This window comes from Pararge aegeria, chromosome Z (genome assembly GCF_905163445.1).
Source record: "Pararge aegeria chromosome Z, ilParAegt1.1, whole genome shotgun sequence".
Classification (NCBI taxonomy): domain Eukaryota; kingdom Metazoa; phylum Arthropoda; class Insecta; order Lepidoptera; family Nymphalidae; genus Pararge; species Pararge aegeria.
In genome coordinates this window covers 25,990,666-26,012,190 of record NC_053208.1, presented here as the reverse complement: position 1 = coordinate 26,012,190, position 21,525 = coordinate 25,990,666, and the positions used below count along the sequence as shown (strand labels likewise).

The 21,525-nt window shown below is 37.9% G+C and overlaps 1 protein-coding gene across 1 annotated transcript; it reads right to left on the bottom strand.

The window, feature by feature from the left end:
• Positions 1–4,609: 4,609 nt before the first annotated feature.
• On the bottom strand, positions 4,610–21,472 carry LOC120635983 (GATOR complex protein NPRL2-like). The gene is made up of 9 exons (XM_039907196.1): positions 21,168–21,472; positions 19,960–20,051; positions 17,893–18,049; positions 16,777–16,888; positions 15,130–15,365; positions 14,085–14,195; positions 12,734–12,868; positions 11,464–11,621; positions 4,610–10,295 (listed from the first exon to the last, which is right to left on the bottom strand). The coding sequence occupies exons 1-9, from the start codon at positions 21,354–21,356 to the stop codon at positions 10,067–10,069; spliced, it is 1,419 nt and encodes a 472-aa protein (XP_039763130.1). The 5' UTR covers positions 21,357–21,472; the 3' UTR covers positions 4,610–10,066.
• Between the last annotated feature and the right edge of the window lie 53 nt (positions 21,473–21,525).

The following is a 21,525-nucleotide window of genomic DNA, read 5'->3' as shown; positions in this document are numbered from 1 at the left end:
TTGTCCAACGACTAATATAGTCCTAGCGCTTTGTACTTAAGACTGTTACGTCACGCGAACGAGCCCCGGAATCACGATACTGAACCACATACAACGTGTAAATAATAACCGAAATCGTACTGCACAGGCTTTAGAGGTACATTATTTACTGTCCCTGAGACTTATCTGTGAAATGGTACTCCACAGGCTTTCGAGGTACATTATTTACTGTCCCTAAGACTTATATGTGAAATGGTACTCCACAGGCTTTCGAGGTACATTATTTACTGTCTCTGAGACTTATATGTGAAATGGTACTCCACAGGCTTTCGAGGTACATTATTTACTGTCCCTGAGACTTATCTGTGAAATGGTACTCCACAGGCTTTCGAGGTACATTATTTACTGTCCCTGAGACTTATATGTGAAATGGTACTCCACAGGCTTTCGAGGTACATTATTTACTGTCTCTGAGACTTATATGTGAAATGGTACTCCACAGGCTTTCGAGGTACATTATTTACTGTCCCTGAGACTTATCTGTGAAATGGTACTTCACAGGCTTTCGAGGTACATTATTTACTGTCCCTGAGACTTATCTGTGAAATGGTACTTCACAGGCTTTCGAGGTACATTATTTACTGTCTCTGAGACTTATATGTGAAATGGTACTCCACAGGCTTTCGAGGTACATTATTTACTGTCCCTGAGACTTATATGTGAAATGGTACTCCACAGGCTTTCGAGGTACATTATTTACTGTCTCTGAGATTTATATATGGAACTCAAACGCTAACAGAATTTCAGTAAACCACTGCTATAGTTTTTATTGAAAGAAGTCAGATACAGCCCTAACATTACACGCTAAATTAAAATCAAGTGACACTTTATCAGGTACGTTTCGCGTAGCGTAGGCACTATGCGCGTGTCGGCCTTTTACTTTTTATAGGGCTGTCATAAGTAAACTATTAGAATGTTTTGAATTAGTTTGCATGGAAAAAAAATATGCTTGCTTTGATTTAATATTTTTCAGGGTGATTTCTTACGAAATATACATATCCAACCTTAAAGATTATATCGTAATCCGGTCACACGTAAAAAACTGATGAAGCTTAAGTACGGAAAACGGTTCAGTGTACAAGGGCCCGCGACCGCAACTAGACGCCGACCAAAACGCACTGGCATAACACAATTATTTGTGAATGATGAATATCACTCACGATAGTTGAAATACTTGTGCCCGTTTTCACTAACGACGAACAAGGCTATACATAAGTAACACCCAATCTAAGAAGATTCCTACGCCCACATTTACGTTTCACCAATCGATTTTATTTAGGTAACTCATATAACCTAACTTGTCTATGGTTCTTGACACTAGATGTCGTATTTCGTTTTTGTATTCTCATAATTTAAAGTTTTGGTACGGATTTAAGGTTACATTTTTTTTCTTTTGTCAAATATCAGTGTACGAGTTCCTTAAACATTGCGCACCGGAGAATCGGTGCCGTAACTTCAGATGGCGCTTTATGTCGATAGTTAGTATCTAAGATGGTGAAACTTTTTTTTTCTCCTAGCATCACCTCAAGCATTAGGCAACCGATTTAAGCGTTTCCGAGGTTAAGTGAAAACGGGCGTAAGAGCCCTATAGAAATAAGTACACATTGTCAAGTACACGTTATCAAGCAGTCTGCCCACAAGCCGACAGCGGCTACATTAACTATTACAGAATACTTTTATTAGCACGGTTAACAAACTTATTACACAAATTAAGTAAGCACAGTTGTGATGATGTTAAATATCACGTAAGATATAACAGGTATCACGTAAAAAGAGCGTTGGCGGTCGGCCTGCGCAGTTTATATAATTACACGTCTTGCGGTAAAGCCATGTATTCACCAGTAATATATTTGTCCACTCGCAATCGAGGCGTCGTTATCTAGTATTAATATACTTGAACATCAGAGTGAAATGGATCTTATGATTTTTTAATTAAAGCTCAAATTTGCCCACGATTCTTCATATATGACTTTTTGCAGAACATTTGCTTAATAAAAATCTGTAATACGAGATTTGAGAATCTAAAACGAGTACAATAAGGCCCATTTCACTTTGTATGGAGTTTGATATGCGAAAACGAGTAGTCGATTGCGCGCGAGAAAATCTTGTGCTCAGGCTACAGTACACCAAGTTTTAGTTTAGACTTTGTAATTAATTTAAGTCCCAACACATCGTTAGAAGTTACTTCATGTAATACAATGAACTTGATTTTCTATAATCCGCAAACACCAAAGAAGTTGACTTTAAACGCACAATTTCAAAGACAACGCACATTTTAATATGTGCGTTAGAAAGCCAAAATATGTAACTTTATTAACACTTAACTTTTAACCAAAAATGTCATATTGGATGGAAGGTTATTACTTTGCGGAATTCCATGATAAATAAATATAATGAAAATTAAGCTTAATTTTCTTTATATAAAGATATTGTCTTTGAACACATTATTTTCGACGTCAACGCACATTTGCAATAGTGCATTTTAGAGTCAACATCTATTGAGGATGCTTATGTGTATGCGGATCGGTATGGGTATGATCATTTGTAGAGCGTTTTTGGAGTTTTTGGAAATCAGACTCATCCAAAACAATTCTAACTTCTAGAACTTCATAAATCACGTACTTGATTAAGATTTTAATGCCAGGAATTAAGGACCCTGAGTGTATGTTTCCATGTAAGCGAACGTCAAATCCACATGAGCGCACATCTGCCACTTTATATGAAATGCCAAATGTCAAAACTTGACAATTCCATACAAATTTGACAGATATAACTACAAAGTTAAGTTACACCAGGGGCACAGGTAAATATGTAAAAAGTTAACTTGCATTACTGTATCACGTTCAAGGGTTATAATGCGCAGGTCGACCGGCGCTTGCGATACCCACAGATAACCCCCTAAAGAACACGGCACGAAAAATAATAGTATTTTTTATAGGAAAGTTCATCGGCACACGTAAAGAGGGCCGAAATCACGTGAAAAGCCAAATATGAGTGTGAAACCATTACAAGTAATCTTTGCGTTTTGCAGCGCGTTCGAGGTCACGCATTGTTAACATTGTTAGTCATAAATATATGCTAAGATTTTAGTGTTCGCGACGAAGGATGCGTGAACCAGGCGAGAACTTTAGCCGGTGTGAAACAGCGACAGTACGCGTCGCAAATTCTCACGGGAATGTAGAGAGGGCTTTATAGGTAATGGATGACTTAAATTTAACACACATATATTGATTTGCACGTATAATTTACTTTAACCCAGTCTTTTGAGACCTAATGATACTTCTCGTGTATCATTCGGGGGTAATCTGTCACGATACTTTTCATTTATAACCCCCGCAAACTACAAACACGATCGGAAGCTAGTTTAGCCCATAACTTAATAAGTACAAAGACGTAGGATAGTTTGCTTCAAAACATTCAGGACAAGCGAAATTCTTACATTGCAGGCGATCCATATTGTTCTTTTGCACATAACCTTATACAAGTCCCTTTTATCAGATTTGGTAGTAATTAATTGGCTAGCTTATAACCGAATAACCATTAGTTTTAATGCCGATTTATTTTATCGTCTGACAATATTCGAAATTACAAAATATCAAAAATAAGCTAGCTAATAAACTTACTAGAGAAATCTATTTTGAAACTAGTGTGCAAACATAATAGTTGTTCGATAATAACGCTGCCAGAAATCTGTTAATATCGTAAAACGTCACTTTAATGACTCTAAGATCGGTTGCCTTAGTGTAACTCATCAAGTTAACAAGCTTAACTTTGAGGTAACGTAAATTTGTCATTTTATACAAGTCAAAATTTTACAACTCCATCCATCACTTCTACTGATTGACATCCACTGCTGGACATTAACATTTTGTAGGGCGTTCGATAAACCACGACCCTGGGCTCCTTTGTTTCTAGCGGCTCCTAACGACACGTTTTATGTCCTTTGTCCACCTCGTTGGGGGACGACTAACGCTGCGTTCACATGTGCGGGGTGACCGAGCGGGGTCACACCCCGAGCTATGCGCCCTACTTATTGCCACTTCATCTTCGCGACTCGTTGAGCTATGTCAGTAAATCTAGTTCTTCTTCGGATCTCCCCACTTTTGTTTTTATTACGTAGAGATACTCCCAGCACAGCTCTCACCATCGCCCGCTGAATGACTGTTAGCCTTCTTATGCGACTCATAGTTAGCGAATCATACAGATTTACAGATTTACTACACTCCGAAGTTAAGTTTTTAATTGGATAAGTTACACTGGGGCCTCTGTACATTCAAATGACGTCAAACCTAAAAGGGATCTGGTTCAAACAGGAAAAGAGTTATGTCAAATGAACGTCATTGATGTAACGCAAATGTCCAGTTTAGTCCTCGATGTATGATGCGGCTAGTTATACCAAATAGCGGGACTCACGAGGTTTTCTACCTACGTTTACTTATTCGGTCCCGTGAAAGTTAACAACGATTTGTATTGTATCGCAGTAGCGCCATCTATTACAATACTGGGAAACCTTATGTCACTAGACGGCGCTACTTCTGTGTAATACAAATTCTTTCCCGTGAAAGTTATTAACTTTCACGGGATCGCATAAGTAAACGTAGGCAGAAAAACTCACACGTGGCATTCAGTTTGTTGTCTGCGGGAACATTTAAACCTTGAGACTTACAACTAATTCGATATGCGACCCTAACTTACAATAATACTGTCAACATGAAAGACTATCACTATTACAGCCAGTTGCACTTGCGCCTCTCTCAGAACAATGGACGTAGTGAAAAGCGTAAGATACTCTTTGTACACGTCTACTTGTCACACTGATCTCTTTTTTTAGCACTGGACTGGCCGGTCATATACAAAGCGACATACGAATGTCTCTGGAACTATTAATTTAGTGATCGTTAGATGGATAGACACTGCTACGCCAAGGAACTAGAATATAACAGTGTACCAGTTATAATGGCGTCACACAAATTTAGTTCGTATAGAAACGTAAAACCGGGCTACGTAAGTGCTGAAAACAAGTAGTTTTATCATACAACAAGAAGTTGTTGAATATACGGTGGCTTTTCTCTATTATTAATTTAAGTATCAAAATTTGTAGTATTAGAAAAAATGATTTTTGGTAATGTCACAAAGAAGAAAGAAAACATCACCAAAATATAGAAAAAGACTGAATGGCGGGTAAACCAAGTAAAAGCAACCAGTCCAGTGGTAATCAGAGGTCAGTGGCTTGTCAAGACATTTTTTCAGAAATTAAAGCCTTTACAAAATTAATATATAATTTTTGTACAATGAATATTATTAATATTATTGCTATAATGGATAGTTTATGTTTTAAATAAACATGTTTCATTGGATACAGTTTAGTAGTTTAATTATTGTCCAATATGGAAGTACTTTGATCCAAGAATAAACTAGGATAAATATTTCTTTATGACAGTTATTATTATTTATTTTTTGTACAAAAAAATACTCATATGTGAATAATTTAAAAGTAGGTTGGAGTGGGTTGAGGCCTTTATACAAAACTATGACCACTTTATCTCAATAAATCTTCTATACTAGCTATTCTTATTTTGCGTAAAGTCGCTGTTTTTCAAGAAATATTCTCAGGAAGATCTATTTAGTAGAAGCAAAACCTTAGCTAGATACAAAACTTCACCTATATCGTAACGAGTCTCTTAAGAGACATACTTTATATATTTATAAAAATACACAAGAATTGCACGTTTAAATATATTAAATTTATATTATGAATTAATACACATTTGCTTGTAGACAAAAATAGTTAAGTAAATACTATAAGATATAAAAAAGTTAGACTATAATAATATAAATATATTATATTTACAATCTAAATAACTACGATCATTGTTCTGAGCGCTGGGACACACAAATATATTAACCCGACTTTACACGTTGGTGCCATCGATGGTAAATTTGATATGCAATTTTGGTCGGCATCCACACTGGCGATAACGTTGTGTCAATGTTATGTCTGATTAAAAAAAAATCTGTAAGTGCTCTTATAATAGGCAGTGCCTATCAAAATTTCGTCTTAAAAGAAAATTTAAATAACACTATGTGATTGAAAAAGTTCTATAAAATTTATAATTTTATTAAATGCAATCATAACGGGACCGACAGGATTTGAACCTTCGATTCTTAGACAATCGCGGACTGAGCACTTCGCCATTGCACTACGGCTCCCATACAGCCAATACCGCCCAAATTGCCCAAAGTAGCCGTAGCATCCTGTCCGTTCCTAAATATTAAAATGCATCATAGAGTTTTTAATTTGATATTTCACCAAGTGTAAATAAAACACTGTATTAAAAGTTATAGTAAAAAAATTAAAATGTTTACGTTCGTCCGCGGACGTCAGAGCGCCATATTCTGACCAATGTGCGGATGCTTCGCGAGTATTGGTACACTTCCAACGTTGGTTCGGTTTGCCGATCCAAATATTGGGCGCTGAGTCCAGCGTTGGAGCCAACGTTTAGAGGCGGGTTAAATGTAAATAGCTTAGTAAGGCTTTTCTACTTCTATCATCTGTTAGAAACATTTTATTAGCTAACCTTTCCACACGCTGCGCTAGTAAGTGCGAAATTAGACGATTTCAATTTCAAATACCGACTCAACACCTATGTATGGTACATAGGCGTCCTAACATTTGAACTAATTAATTAATTGCCAATTACGTTATGATCATCGTTCATAGTCGTCTCATGAACATGCACCGTCTAATTGCGCCTTAAGCACAGCCATTTAAAAATTTCCTATAAAAATAAAGCTCCACTATCCTGCCAGGTCATTGAACCGAGCATACGCGAACAAACGCTAGTGTTCGCGCGTTCATTTCACGATTATTTCACGACACTACATAAGGCACGTCATTATTTTCTAACAAATATCCCATTGTATAAGTCGCGTCACGTAATAAGAGCGCCGTTAACACATTGTAGAAGAATACTGTACAGAGATATAAATAATTAAATATGCTCTCGCCTTCATTTTACATGGACGAAATGAGTCCAGAGATCGTTCCTTCATCACTACAACTGACTGACGTCCACTGCAGGACTGTTTTTTGTAGAGTTCAAAAATCCAAGGGCCTGGGCCGCCGGATTCCAGCGGCTCCCAGTGACTCGCTATCGTCTGTCAACCTTATTTATCACCAATTCAGCACCTACAACGTTCATCAGTTCTCCGAAATATGTGGTCGACTCATTGCCACTTCAGCTTCGCGGCTCGTTGAGCTATGTCGGTAGCTCTAGTTCTTGTTCGGATTTCCCAGCATAGCTCTCTCGATCGCCCGATGAGTGACTCCCGAGCCTTTTTTTGAGGCGAATATGCGGTCTATGCTGGGACAAATCAGCGGTGCACGAATGTCTCAGCGAAACGTAATAAAAGTCTAAAAGTAGCACCTTTTTATAAAGTGTACTGTTGAAAAGGATTTCGCTACGGATTCACTGAGTCCATGTGGTGATGGCAGATCAGAATACAGTTGTCACCAACCCTTCTCTTCCTTAGTGTTGTACGAGGTAACTAAGGCAATGCAATGGGAATGAATGTTATAGGTTATTGATGATAGTTAAATTCCCTATATCTATTCCCAAGACCTGACCATTTAATTTGCTACGGAGATTTGTTTCTTAACTTTCATTTTATATTCTTGTCTAATATTTATATTTATCACACTAAATAAATATTCATTGACCAATATAATCTCACTCATTTGTACGTGCATAAATTGTTCACTGTTCATACCAGCGTTCTATTTACGTGACGCGACCTGTACTGAGTAAAAATTTCACGTAGTAGGTACACTAAATTTACAAAGCTGATCTCACTAAAACTCACAGCAGTTATTCTCATGCCCGCATTACCATTGTGCGAAAAATTAGATAAACACGCTTCATCTTTACGAATCGAAGAGGTAGGTATACTATAAACGCAGAGGCAGTGATATATATTTTAGTTAAAGCAATTGGCACTTAACCTACTCGTATATGCTAGGGCTTAACATATAAACGTGGCATAACGCTGGAATAGATAAGGAGTTTTTTTCACACACCAACTGACATCATTTTTTATATATCAGAGCATGAAAAGACTATATAATGATTCCAACGTTGTTCCACTTTTATCTGGGGCCTTACGGGGCATAACGCCGGTATAGTTACTCAGTGATTTCAAATATTGCAGCGTGGAAAAATACTACGTAACTAATCCGACGTTACGCCACCTTTTATGTAGGGAGTTAAAGTTTAGGATTCTCACAGCGGAACGCTTCGACTCTATTGAATATAGATAGACTTGTTAACTATCTATATTTCTCTCTCTCTCTCTCTCCCTCTCTCTCTCCTTCTTATAGCTATATCCTCGCACCCATTCGAGGCTGTACTTATCAGCTCAGCTACTATAACGCTGCTATTTCTGTTTAGCTTTTAAATGTAACAAATCTGCTGTGAGGGTATTGTATTAAATTAGAATGTTTTAACCGGGATGATTTTTATGCATTTGAATAAAGATCCCCAAACATTTCTAACTTAATGATGAATAGATTTTTATATATAATATATTGAGAAAAAGTTTAAATAATGTAATGGCGCATTTTAAACTTCAAATACAACTTAACAGAGCTAGTCCAGGGAAGTATTACCTACCGCCCAGTGGCGTGCAATGGGTTTCTTACTAGGGTATGCATACAGTGGAAAGATTGCAACACATGCAATAAATCCTCCTACTATTCTGGGTAGGCAGTGCTTTTTTGCGTGTACGAAGTGCACGCCACTGCTACGCCGTGCGTTTTTCTAATCAGCATTACTGTTCCGGTCTGAAGGGCGTGGTTGCCTGTGTCATTCCAGGCGAATGAGGCTATGCACATACGCTTCAGGTTGACGGACATCTGGCGGCGATTTTCAGGACACGTTTTAGGCGATGGTTTTCCCTGTACCACCGTCTAGGTCCGCCAATTATCATTAAAAAAAAAACCATAATCGTAAGCTTACTCAATAAGCGATGCGTGCGCTATAAAAGTTGTAAAACAGTCAGATTGTTCCAATACAAGCTGTAAAAGCGTCATATTATAGCTTTAGTTGCGTTATAATATTCAGTCGCAGCTTTAATAAAGCGGCACAGTTTTTTAGCCGGGCTGAAGTTAGCAAGTGGGTGCGAGGTTATAGTATCCGTTTTTTTTTTTTGGTCGCATACAATCTGCCGTTTATGCGGCCAAGCTTTGAACCTTCTATAATCGCGTGTAAAATCGCTAAGAATATCACATCAGACATATATTGCTTTAATTAATCGCATACAAGCGGCACTTGTTTTTACACGCGATATTGTCACGAGCCACCTCGCGACAATATCCAAGGTAAAAAGAATCACATACAAATCACAGCATAAAAATACAGCAGTATGTAGCACACATGTTCCAAAATACCTTAACTTTTTTTTAAATCAAAAAAGCAAGGTTTGGTGTCGTGAAAAGTGCGATACTCCACTGTACCTCATTTACCAACCAACATGTATGTTGGTTCCACAGAAACGTTTCATTTTCATGGATATTTGTTATTGCCTAACGCCGATTAAAAACTAGACGAATATTTCACCATAGGACACGAGAAACAGACGTACAGTTTACACGTGATATAAGTCATATCAATAAAGAATAGATTTATAAATGGCGGCCGATGTCTTGCTTCGCATATTCGAGTGTGCGAATGAGACAGCACGCTATCGACCATCATTTATAAATGTATGCTTTAATAGCGCGACTTGTACCTAGTTTTATAAACATTGTAACAGAGGAAATTTCTACCCCTAATTTGTACGCTTATACAGTTTCCTCGAAATTCCTAGATGCGTTCATCTACTTTTCACCCGGCGATTTATATAATGTACAAGATAGGCATTTAGGCAATTTTTCTCTCAATCGTTTGCCTTAGTCGCTAGTGTATTTCGCTTAGTGTCTCCATGTGTAGATAGGTGTAGTGTTGTGTAATGTGGTGCGGTATTGCGAAGCTTATCTCCATATGACGGCGACGTTGGGGTCCTCTTCTATGATCTGGTCGAGCGTGGGCATGTCGATGCGCGCCAGGCAGCAGATCTCGTCGGTGCTGTGCCGGCCGGTGAACAGCCGCCGGATGCCGCCGACGGCCGCCGGCGCCGGGCTGCGCGTCGCGGCTGACAGCCCGTCGACACGGCTATTGAACCCGTTCGGGCGGCTCGGGTGGCGGAGGTAAACTGGAAACCTTCGACCACAAAAAGTGATTTGAGCTCTTTTGCATTTCTGCGCCCCTGGTATATGAACTCACGTTAATAACGTTATTCTGTCATATATGACTAGCGGTTCCCCGCAACTTGCACTACAATTTAGTGAAGTACATTCATCGACATTATATCAACTAATAATATCAAGGCCGTAGTCCACCACGCTGGCCTAGTGCGGATTGGTGGACGGTTAAGTATATTATCCCCACCGATTCTTAGATCTGCAATTTTACCCAGAATGTCCAACCCACTGAGTCTTAAAAAAAAAAAATCTGAGGCACGCCAAAGCCAAAGTACGAGTATTTTGATTGTTTTAATTATAAAAAGTAATTTATACTGATATTTTCGCAAAGTGTAAGAACACTTCAATTAAAGTATGAAATTTGCTGGCTTAGACCTTAGGTTCAAGTTAACGCTTCATCATATTACTGGCCCGCTACAGGGCACGGGTCTCCACTCACAGTGAGAAAAGTTTAGGCCATAGACCACCACGCTGGCCCAGTGAGGATCGGTGGCCACCAAAGTGAAGCCGAAGTCAATACAGAATATTTACTAAACTAGCGCTTGTTAAAAACTGTCTATGATATGTGGAAAAACAGTGAAAAAACACAAGTGACTATAGACGTAGACCATAAAAACTGATTGACCTTACTACGTTTACGATTGCAAGTTTATAACTTTAAGATAATGAGTATTCCTGAATGAGGATCAAAACAACAATATACATTATAATTGGCTATATCGCGATGTGTGTGTTTTCGTAGAATATTTATTATTTATTTATTTATTATATTATCTCTGAAGTTCTTCATAGTGAAAAAAAGATATGTTATTCTTGATCAAAAATTAACCGACGCGTTCGGTGTATTTTTATTAATCAGAATCAAAGTATGGAAGAGCGAAACTCTTATCATCAACAATTACCGAAGCATTACATTTTAGAAGTTCGTTTAAACGTAGCTAAAATACCAAATCAAATGGTTCGTTTTGGTTCCGATGACAAACGGACAGACAGGGTCCACATTCCGACAGAAGTGTATTATAAGCACCTCCATAAAAGACGTACCAATTGTCGAATCTAATTTCTCTTTGGGAGTATATCTGGAGGGTAGTGGGGTGTAGCGAGTAGTACAATGAAGGGTGTCTCACCTTCGCAGGCACTTGACGAGGCCGTGAATCTGCGCGAATACGACGAGGCGCCGCACATCGAATAGCGTGCCCGCCGCCGCGTGGCGCTCGCACACCGCGCGCAGGGTTGAGCCCTGCTGCAGTGCACACAACACGCCCGCCACGCACGCGATGTTCGGCTGCGCGGGACACATTCATCATGACATACTTTAATAGTGATAATTGTCGACCTCCGTGGCGCAGATAAGCGGAGGTCCCAGGTTCTAACCCCGGTAAAGGCAATTTGGTAATTTATCAATAATATTAATCAATTTTTTTGGTTAAATGAGGATCTCCGTAGAAGAATTAGAGATACCGACATAGCTTAGCGAGTCGCGAAGCTGAAGTGGTAATGGGCGGGCCACATAGCTCGTAGAACCGATGGACGTTGGGGTCTTAAGGCGACCCCGCACCGATAAACCCAGCTTAGCCCCCAAAGAGGTGGACAGACGACATCAGGCGAGTCGCTGGGAGCCGCTGGAGGCAATCAGCCCAGACCGTGGATTGTGGAACTCCCTACAAAAGGCTGGTGACCAGCAGTCGATGTCAAATTGATGATGGTGATGCAAGCTAAAAAAATGGATACACACACGGCCTTAACACTTCACATAGTGGGAGGCGACCCGTGCATTGTAGTGGCCCAATAATGAGTTGATTTTGGGTCTTAATGACAGAGAGCATGTGAGTAGCCAGCTCCGCTTTCATCTGAGAAAAATGATATTGCGGTATGAAAAAGAAACTACTGACTTTCTTGCCGACTCTTCTCGGTAGAATCTGCTTTCCGAACCGGCGTTAAGAGTAACTGCAGACATGTATACATGACGTTTCAGAAGTGGGCTTACTTGAAATAAACGGATAGTGAATTTTATTTTTAGAAATTTAGAATTTTAGAATTTAAAAATTAGAATGTTAGAATTTTAGAATTTAGAATTTAAGAATTTTTTATATATTTTAAAAGTAGATAATAGGAAATAATAAATGTATACTAATACTATGTTATATAATATTAAATAATCGTCTTATTTCAATTTATTCTCATGACATACCATAGTAATTTTTAACATAATTTTATGACAGAACAATTGGCTGAGCAATTATTAAATATTAAAATAGATTTATTAACCTGACGATCTTTAATAGTAACTAATTATTCTGACAACTAATATATATTTCAACTAACAACTGTTTGTTATTGCTATGCCCATGGATGCAAAAAAAAAAAAAAGAAAAAAATATATAAAAGCTTAGTCACCTTATCCTTATTGTCGCAGTCGTTGCTGATGAAGGAGAGACAGGACTTCTGCAACTCGTGGTCGCCGAACAGCCTACTGAGTTTGGGCGTCGCGCGGTACATGTTGTTGAACTTTAGAACTGGGATTAACGTTACCTGCAACCAATCGTTCTACCGTTATTTTCAGTGTCTTCGTGTTTATCATTATCATATTATAAGTGTTTGAAGCGGTGATAGCCTAGTAGGTGGGATGCCGACTACACTGCACTTTAGGGTGCTCGAAAACGGACACTGGACTGATGAAAAAAATATAATTTTCTTTTTTAATAACCTTTAATCCATACGAAAAACGAAATATATGATAATATAATCAAAAAATACCAAGTCTAGAGTGAAGAATCATATACAAGTTTAGAATAAATCATATAAAAATAAATAATAATAAATATACACACATCGTCACCTAGCCCAAAGCTTGTGTTTAAGCTAAAAATTATTCATGAGTCATCTTAGTACCCATGTACTAAGATGACTGATGAATAATTTTATGAATAATATACATATATACTTATTAAATACAGATAAACACCCAGCACTGAAAAACATTCATGTTCATCACAGAAACATCTTCCAGTTGTGGGAATCGAACCCACGGCCTTGGTCTCAGAGAGCAGGATCGCTGCCCACTGCGCCAATCGTCCGTCAAATATATAAGAGTTGCTTAGTGAGAATCGATTGGGATTAGGCACTAGCTGTTGCCCGCGACCTCGTTTGCGTTTGGTTTTTTTTTTTGATGTGGCATTCAATTTAGTTTTAGTTCTTTAAAAAATTAAAGTATCCAGTATCGCTAAGCCTTAAATGAGGGGTTTGCTGCTGTCCGCTGAGGAGTTCTGTCCTCTATCTCCAAAGACATTCATCAGATCTTCACAAATCTGGGGCAAAATAAAACACATATTATAACCTTTATAGTACAAAAATAATTATTTAAATCGGTTATAATTTGTCGGAGTTATGGTGTAAAATCGTCAAACACTTTCATCCCCTCTCCCAAAGGAACCGAGCTTAATGTCGGGATAAAAAGTATCCTATATTACTTCTACCACTTCCAAGAATATGTTTACAAAGTTTCATGAGGATCGGTTAAGTAGTTTTTGTGTGAAAGCGTAACAAAAAAAACTTACATTTATAATATTAGTTAGGCATTACTTATACTCGTACATTGATGAAATAGGATATTTGCCTCTTAACATTATTTTAAATAACCTATTGAAGAGGTCCACATAGGCTTCATAATCCAGTGCAGGTTCACCGTCAACCAGCATCGAAAAGTTTTTTATCTTTGGTCGGTTAAATAGATACTAAAAAAACTTACCACTTTATAATACACTAAATTTTGTATGCAGGACTTGACGAGAGTTTTTTCAACATTGGTGTCGGATGCGATCTTCGAGATGTGGTTGTAACCATTTATGTAAGGCAGCAGCTACGACAAAATAAATTCAAAATTCTAAAATTTTTTATTCATGTGGGTCTATCGCAGGCATTATGAAGCGTTCATACATATATGTTAACAAATTTGTGAGGTACTAACTTCGTTCGCCAATTTGAGATGTCTCTCAGCAAGTTCAAAGTTTATATAAAACGTAAGCTTATAGAAAAATGCTATTATAATATTAAGGATTGAACTCAAACGATAAAAAAGCTTGAGTATGAATTGCTCTAACTTCAAAGTGAGATGGTAAATAAATAATGAAATAAAAAAAATTAAAAAAAAAATGACATGGTGATAACAAAAAAAAACCGGCTAAGTTTGTTGCAGGCTCTTCTAGGGGAGTGTTCTTAGATATGTTTTAGGGAAATCGATTTCGCCACACCACAAAATGGCGGATTACTATTTTTTTCACAACTTCCTCAACATGGGTAACAAATGAGTGGGCTTTACAAGTACATTACTGTACACTATGACAAATTTCAAATCCAAGATGGTTGCCACCATAAGTTGTCAAATTACATTTTTTTCACAACTCCCTCAATGTTGGTATCAAATGGAAGGGCCTGACTAGTAGAATAATGTACACAAAATTGAAAGTTGGGGCGAATAAATTATAATATAGCTATATCAATTTCATATTGATGAATTTTTTAATGACAAGGTTACCTGGAAGCAAGCCGCTCCGCTTTCATCTCACACAATATAGAACAAAGATTGTTAAATTGTAAAACGATGTTGGAAAAAAGCAACTGCTGAGTTTCTTGCCGGCTTCTTCTCGGTAGAATCTGCCTTCCCAACCGGTGGTAGAGTCACTACAAACAGACAGACTTGACGTTTCAAAAGTGCTTATATTAAAGGCCTACTTGAAATAAATGAATTTTGAATTTCAACTGTAGCAAAATAGATTGGGCGTTAGCATCATTACCTGCCTGGTGGTGAGGTCCCAGTCGGCTTCCATGTCCACCTCGAAGGGCTCGTCATCTTCCACGTCCAGGTGCTCTTGGCTCTGCGCGTCTTCGCCCTCGGGCGGCTCGACACGTGGCGGGCGGCCCGGTCGCGGCAAACCCACCGACGCCACCAGCACCGGCACGTCGAAATCGTGCACCGGGATTGGGTCCTTGCGTACCTCTAACACCTTCAGGTGCATCACTGTGTCACCCTCTGGGGAGACCATCATTATAACGACTAAGACACCGGGAGGTATCATTGCATCGTTCGAGTCAATACGGGACTGCCACCTGAGGGGTTGCTACGACGTCACCGGGTGATAGGGGCGAGCGTGAAAGCTGGCCATGAGAAGAGTCCCAGGGAAATGGGACACTTCGACACACTTCCAAGGGTGCCTCCTGCGAGGACTCTGACCTCGGCTCGGTTCGACGTTAATCTTAGTGTTGGTGGACTTTTGGACTAATTATTGTTTAGTCCGAATGCCCCCGTGACCGTGGTAAGGGTCCACATCCACGTCCACAGCCAACACAGCGTCTTCGCCGGCGAAGACGCTGTGTTGGCTGTGTGCTTGTTTGTTGTTAGGACACATTGTCGGTAGTCAAGTGTATCGATAATGCAGTCGTATTTATATCAAAATACCCACCAACTCAATGTCATGAAGATTGGTTGTTAATCTAGACTTTATACTAAATGTGAAAGTGCGGATTTATGTTACTCAATCAAGTAAAATCGGCTTAACGGATTTGTATGAAATTTGGCATGCATGTAGACATGACATAGAAAAGAACATATTTCATATTTTATTATTTGAGGGAAAATTGATAATTGTTTAAGATCTTTACGAGCAAAGCCATGTGCAGACAGCTTTAAAATTTGGTATGCATGTCACCTATGCTATGGAAAAAGACATGTTTCAATACCGATCTTGCAAATAGTTCCCGTGGTAGGATTAAAAATTGTTAACGAACGAAGCTTTAGAAACAATTCCACGCAGACGATGTCGCGGTCACAAGCTAGTCAAATATAATTTTAATTGTTTTATCAATTTAATATGATATCTGGAAAAAATAAATTTAAAGTTATAAAAAGTTTAATTATTTACCCACTTTATAAAATTACTGTAACCATTATTTTTTCACTTTTTCCCGTTTTGACCAAAAAAAATCTCCTTACTCGAAATGGGCATATCATTCGTGGGATTGAGTATTTGATTCCCAAGGCAATGTTGGATCTATTCATGCATAAGTTTAAACAATGTGTTAAAACACATTGAATAAATCGTGGTAATACGATTGATGAATTTCTCAACGACAAGGCCGCTTGTAGCAGGCTCCCCTAACTCTCGATATATAGAAATGTCTACATATTGTAAACAGTTAAATAATGTAGAAAATGAGCAATCAGCTGAGTTTCTTGCCGGCTCTTCTGGGTACAATCTGCTTTCCGAACCGGTGGTAGAGTCACTACAAACAGACTGACTTGACATTTCAAAAGTGCTTATCAACTAGGCCTAGTTGAAATTAATGAATTTTGAATTATTTGAACTTTCTAGCTATTAGTTAAACTATAACTAACTATGTAACATTTGTTAAGCTAAATAAATATTGTGATGATGTGAACTCACCAACCAGTGTTGCTTTCCGGAAAGTGTTGAGATCGTGCAGGAGATGCGCTAACAGGGTAGGTAGCTTCGTCGACCCACTTGACACGAAACCTGTCTCTTCTTCCATTATTGTCTGCAGAACAGAAATGCTAAAACTTTACAATTTTGTAGAGACCCGGAGGAATATGAAGTTAGACTTAGATACTAGGGGCAAATATTAAAACATCGACCCGGGTATCCCAGCACGCACCTCAACTTTTCTAAGTTATTTCCGTTTTAAGCAATTAAAATATCACTTGCTTCAATCTTGAAACCTGCATACCTGAGAGTTCTCCATAATGTTCTCAAAGGTGTGTGATGGACTTCCGCACTGGTCCAGCGTGATGGACTACGGTCTTAACCCCTTCTCCTTGTGGGAGAGGACCCGTGCCCTATAGTGGGCCGGTAATGGGTTGATATGATGATGAGCCTGGGACTGCTGTTAAAATACACTTTATCATGTCAAACTTCAGTTGAGTACAGTTTAATCACATCTAACATTCCTTGCGATACAAATAATGTCAGGCCACACATCACCACTACAGTTAGATCTTTTCACAGTGTTACAAATGTTATTGATAGTTAATATAATATGTTTTATAGTTGATAGTTAATATAAAATACAAAAGCTGGGACTTGCTCAAACGAGTGACAAGGCGCGTCATGTTCAAATACGTTTCACGAGGTTTTTGGTTCAGCTATAGTTGGAACCAATTCATGGTTTTTGGGTATTGAGTTTACACAGCCAAAAGTTAGGAAATTGTTGCGTCCACCTGCTTCTAAGAGCACTCAGACTGCAGCAAGCTGTCAGGTCCAGTTATTATCAGAAATACATGATAATATTTATAAAAGGCTGCTAATCTACATGGGAGCTGTGTACCAAACAGTCTTTTTTCATGTAGGCACTTATGAAGCGTTCATACATATATGTTTACATAATTGTGAGGTTATGGTGATAACTATGTCACCAACTTAAACGTATGGTGGGTCTATGCTCTAATTCCCTCCTATGGTAAAGGATGCCTCTGCCCAGCTAAAGGATTTTAATAGGCTGACGATAAAAATGCCCCTTGTTTGCACAAATAAGTAGAGTCTCACCAAATGTTCCCCAAGCTTCTTGACCACAGGTTCATATTGCACAGTCTTGGACCAGCTGTCGCACACGAAACACAGATTGAACAGATATATGTTGCGCTCATACCGAGAGTTGTCTATCCTAATTGGATAGCCGATTATCTTGTGGCCTAGCGCATTTCTGGAAACAAAAATTGGTCGTCTGTAAAGTCGGCTTACTGAAGATAGTTGAACGTGACAACGTCGTAAAAAAATACGAATGGAATGGTTGCATTTTTCAAAAAAAAAAAAAAAAAATTTATTTGTTTGATAGATATTATCGTTGCTATACAATTGACACCACATTCACTTTTCACTGCACTTCATCCTTGCCGAAAACATGTAAATGTATTATTGTATAGAAGCTGTCCACGCGGACGCATCGCTCACTCAAGTAGGAGAGAGACAGATGTCGAACGCGGAGGCCGACTGTGCCTCTTTGTCGCTCGTTCCGCGCTCTCGCTTGCACTTCAAGCCTTGAATGGAACGCCTCAGAGCGAGGTAACGCCGCATGCGTCATGTTTTTTCGTGCGTGCAGCCGGCTCCATCGAATTATAAGACGTTGTCACGTCAAAAACTTAAGATATACAAGATGGAACATCCATGAATTATACTCAATAGACGCGGCGATAGGCCAGTAGTTAGGATTTCAACTTTGCTTTCGGGGAGCCGAGTTGAAATCCCAGGACGCACCTTTAACTTTTCTGTGCATTTTAAGCAATGAAATAATCACTTGCTTCTACTATCACGGCAAACATCGAGAGGAAACCTGCATGCCTAAGAGTTGGACATAATGTTTTCGAAGGTATGTGGAGTCTCCCAGTTTGCACTGGGCCAGCATAGTTGACTACAGCCTGTTGAGTTGACTACATAATAAAGTAATATATTCATATAAAATAAAGTAATATAAAAGAATTTTATACAGATTTAAAAAGGATTTGGAAATGAAACACACCAGTTATTTTAAATAAGAAAACATATAATACAATAGAAGCACTAAAATCTTGCCAATAAGACACTCAGGCTTCAATACTGTTGATTGTGTTACATTACAAATATACACTAAATTTAGTATTGTATTTAGATCAACAATTCAATGAACCATGATGAAAAGAAGATATACTGTTCAGAAATTACCAAAATTCTAAAATCTAAAATGTTTTATTCATTTTGACCTTATCACAGGCACTTATGAAGCGTTTATACATTTAACATGTTAACACTAATGTTACGTGATGGTGATAACTGCATTAATTGTTAACTTAAAACTAAAGCTAGGAGGGTTCCAAATGATTCCACCCTGGTTCCCAAAAAAAAAACCTGGCATAGTTTAACCCACAACAAACTTAGCCAGCCAGTTTTTTTTTGTTATCACCATCTCACATACCATAGTGGAAAAAGCAGATACTTATTAATTTCAATGAGTGTGATAAGAAGTAAAACTTCTCTGAAAGGATCTTATTTTGTTATTAAAAGTTTATAACCTCACTACCGTGTAATTCTTATGTACGCATCAAAAGTGCCACCTATTGAATAAAGATATTTTTGACTTTGACTTTAACCTTTTTGAATTTTTCTTTTGCACCAGCAAAAAAATTCAAACGATTGGTTCAAAGAAAGTTTTTTTGAATTTGAATAGATTCGTGTCACATTTTTGCTTCACTACTGCTCGCATGTTAGTTGGCTGCTCTAGTTATTGTAAATGCATGTCACTATTTTACTAAGTAATGTGAGTAAACAGATATTTAAGTTTATTTCACAAATACATACAATGTGATGCACAGAATTCAATATTTAGTATCAGCCAATCATTAGGATTTTATAGTTGGCTATCCACGCAAATCTACCTCCAATAACTATTTCCAGGCAGTTGAAGTTAGTTAACAGTAGTGTACTAAATGTAAATGTCAACAGCACAGGACATGTGATATGGTTGAATGGCTTTTGGATGTCTGATGCAAACATCATTATTTAGCAACTGAATAGTTCCTAAAAACTAGTTAAAATCTAATAATATGCAAGTATGTTAATTTATAAAGTTGTAATACTTACATAGTCATAGTGCATTTCTGTATCTGTGGTTTAGGGATTATGTATGCACTGATGGCGTCAAACAGCTCTTTGGATACATAATCTTCTGGAAACTGGAACAAGACAGTTTTAAAGTAATAATTATGAATGTACAATAGGAATACATACTGATATTGTTGAGTATGATAATATTGCGATTGGATTTGATGCACCTACAATACAAGCATATTCTAGTGTGAAAGTTTGGATGGATGTTTATAACTTGATCAAAAAAAAACAGCTGAACAAGTCAAGATGAAATTTAGCACTCAATAAATTCAAAATTCATTTATTTCAAGTAGGCCTAGTTTATAAGTACTCTTGAAACATCAATTCAATCTGTTTGTGATAACTTTACCATTGGTTAGGAAGGCAGATTCCTCCGAGAAGAGCCAGAAATAAACTTAGCAGATTGCCCTTTTTCAACATCATTTTACAGTTTAAAATCTTTCACTTCAATCTTACAATCATTCACTAAGTAAATTAGAGTCTGGCCATAGCACATAGGCTACTTTATATCCCAGGAAAACTAATAGGTTAAGTGGCACTGATAAAAGTTGATGATATCACCAGCAACAGACTGTATGAAAATAAATGAAATTGGGTTTACTTAACATCTTTTGTGGTTTCTTAGATGCAGATACAATGTAGCTGCTTACTTCTATGAATTATTACTATTAAAAGGTGTGCTCATTTAAACTTTACGCGATAGTACAGATGAATTTGGTCCATGTAAGAAGTAATGAGGAAACATTAAAGGTTGCAATACCAAAGTATGATTCATAGAGGAAACAATGACTGACACATTTACTGCAGATAAATGTGTTCTAGTGTAAGTGCCCATTTACAAATAATGTTAAAATTAAGTGTTAATTTTAAGAACAAATAATACTGGATAATAAAATCTCTAGTGTCTAACACATAACTTAATAACCAGCTTGGTAGTGTTACTACAAACACACATACAATTTTTTTTAAAGTGTGTCATATAAATTAATTGTTCAATTGGATTTGAATTTGAGTTCATATGGCAGGGGTGCTTATCACAATCAAGACGAGATATAGTGTTGCCGCGTTGAATCCAGCCAGCGGGTATGGGTTCCTTCTTCAAGTTAAGGAGTTTTCATTCAAGGATTGTCAGTTTCCGTCAGGTTTCTTAAGTAAAATCCGAATGTAACGAGTTTATTTACCTGGCATGATATCTTCGGACCGGCAACTGGGTGGAATTCGCCCAGGAATATGCAACGGATGGGCCCTTCTCTCCCGCAACCCTCGTAGTAGCGCGTTTCCATTATTTTAGAAGTCATTAAGGAGGAGAGTTTCGTTTGGACTTCATGGTCATGTTCGCACGTCGACTCTGAGTCGTCATCTACTTGCATTGGATAAAACTAATAGGACATAATTTTTTAAACTTAAACAAAGAGATCCTCACTGCTCCGGACTAAGCAATGAGCGAATAAAAGTTAGGAAGGATCGCGTGACATTATAACGGACATTTTCCAAGAATTATTTCTAAAAAATCATAAAAACGACGGTGTAACAAAATAT

Bases quoted from the DNA above. Each gene is read 5' to 3' on its own strand.
- LOC120635983 (XM_039907196.1), bottom strand. From the start codon at position 21,356: ATGCAAGTAGATGACGACTCAGAGTCGACGTGCGAACATGACCATGAA. The intron at 18,050-19,959 runs GTAAGTATTACA...TTTTGTTTCCAG, and splicing joins CAGAAATGCACTATGACTAT to AAATGCGCTAGGCCACAAGA. The intron at 15,366-16,776 runs GTGAGTTCACAT...TGGTCTCCCCAG, and splicing joins CCGGAAAGCAACACTGGTTG to AGGGTGACACAGTGATGCAC.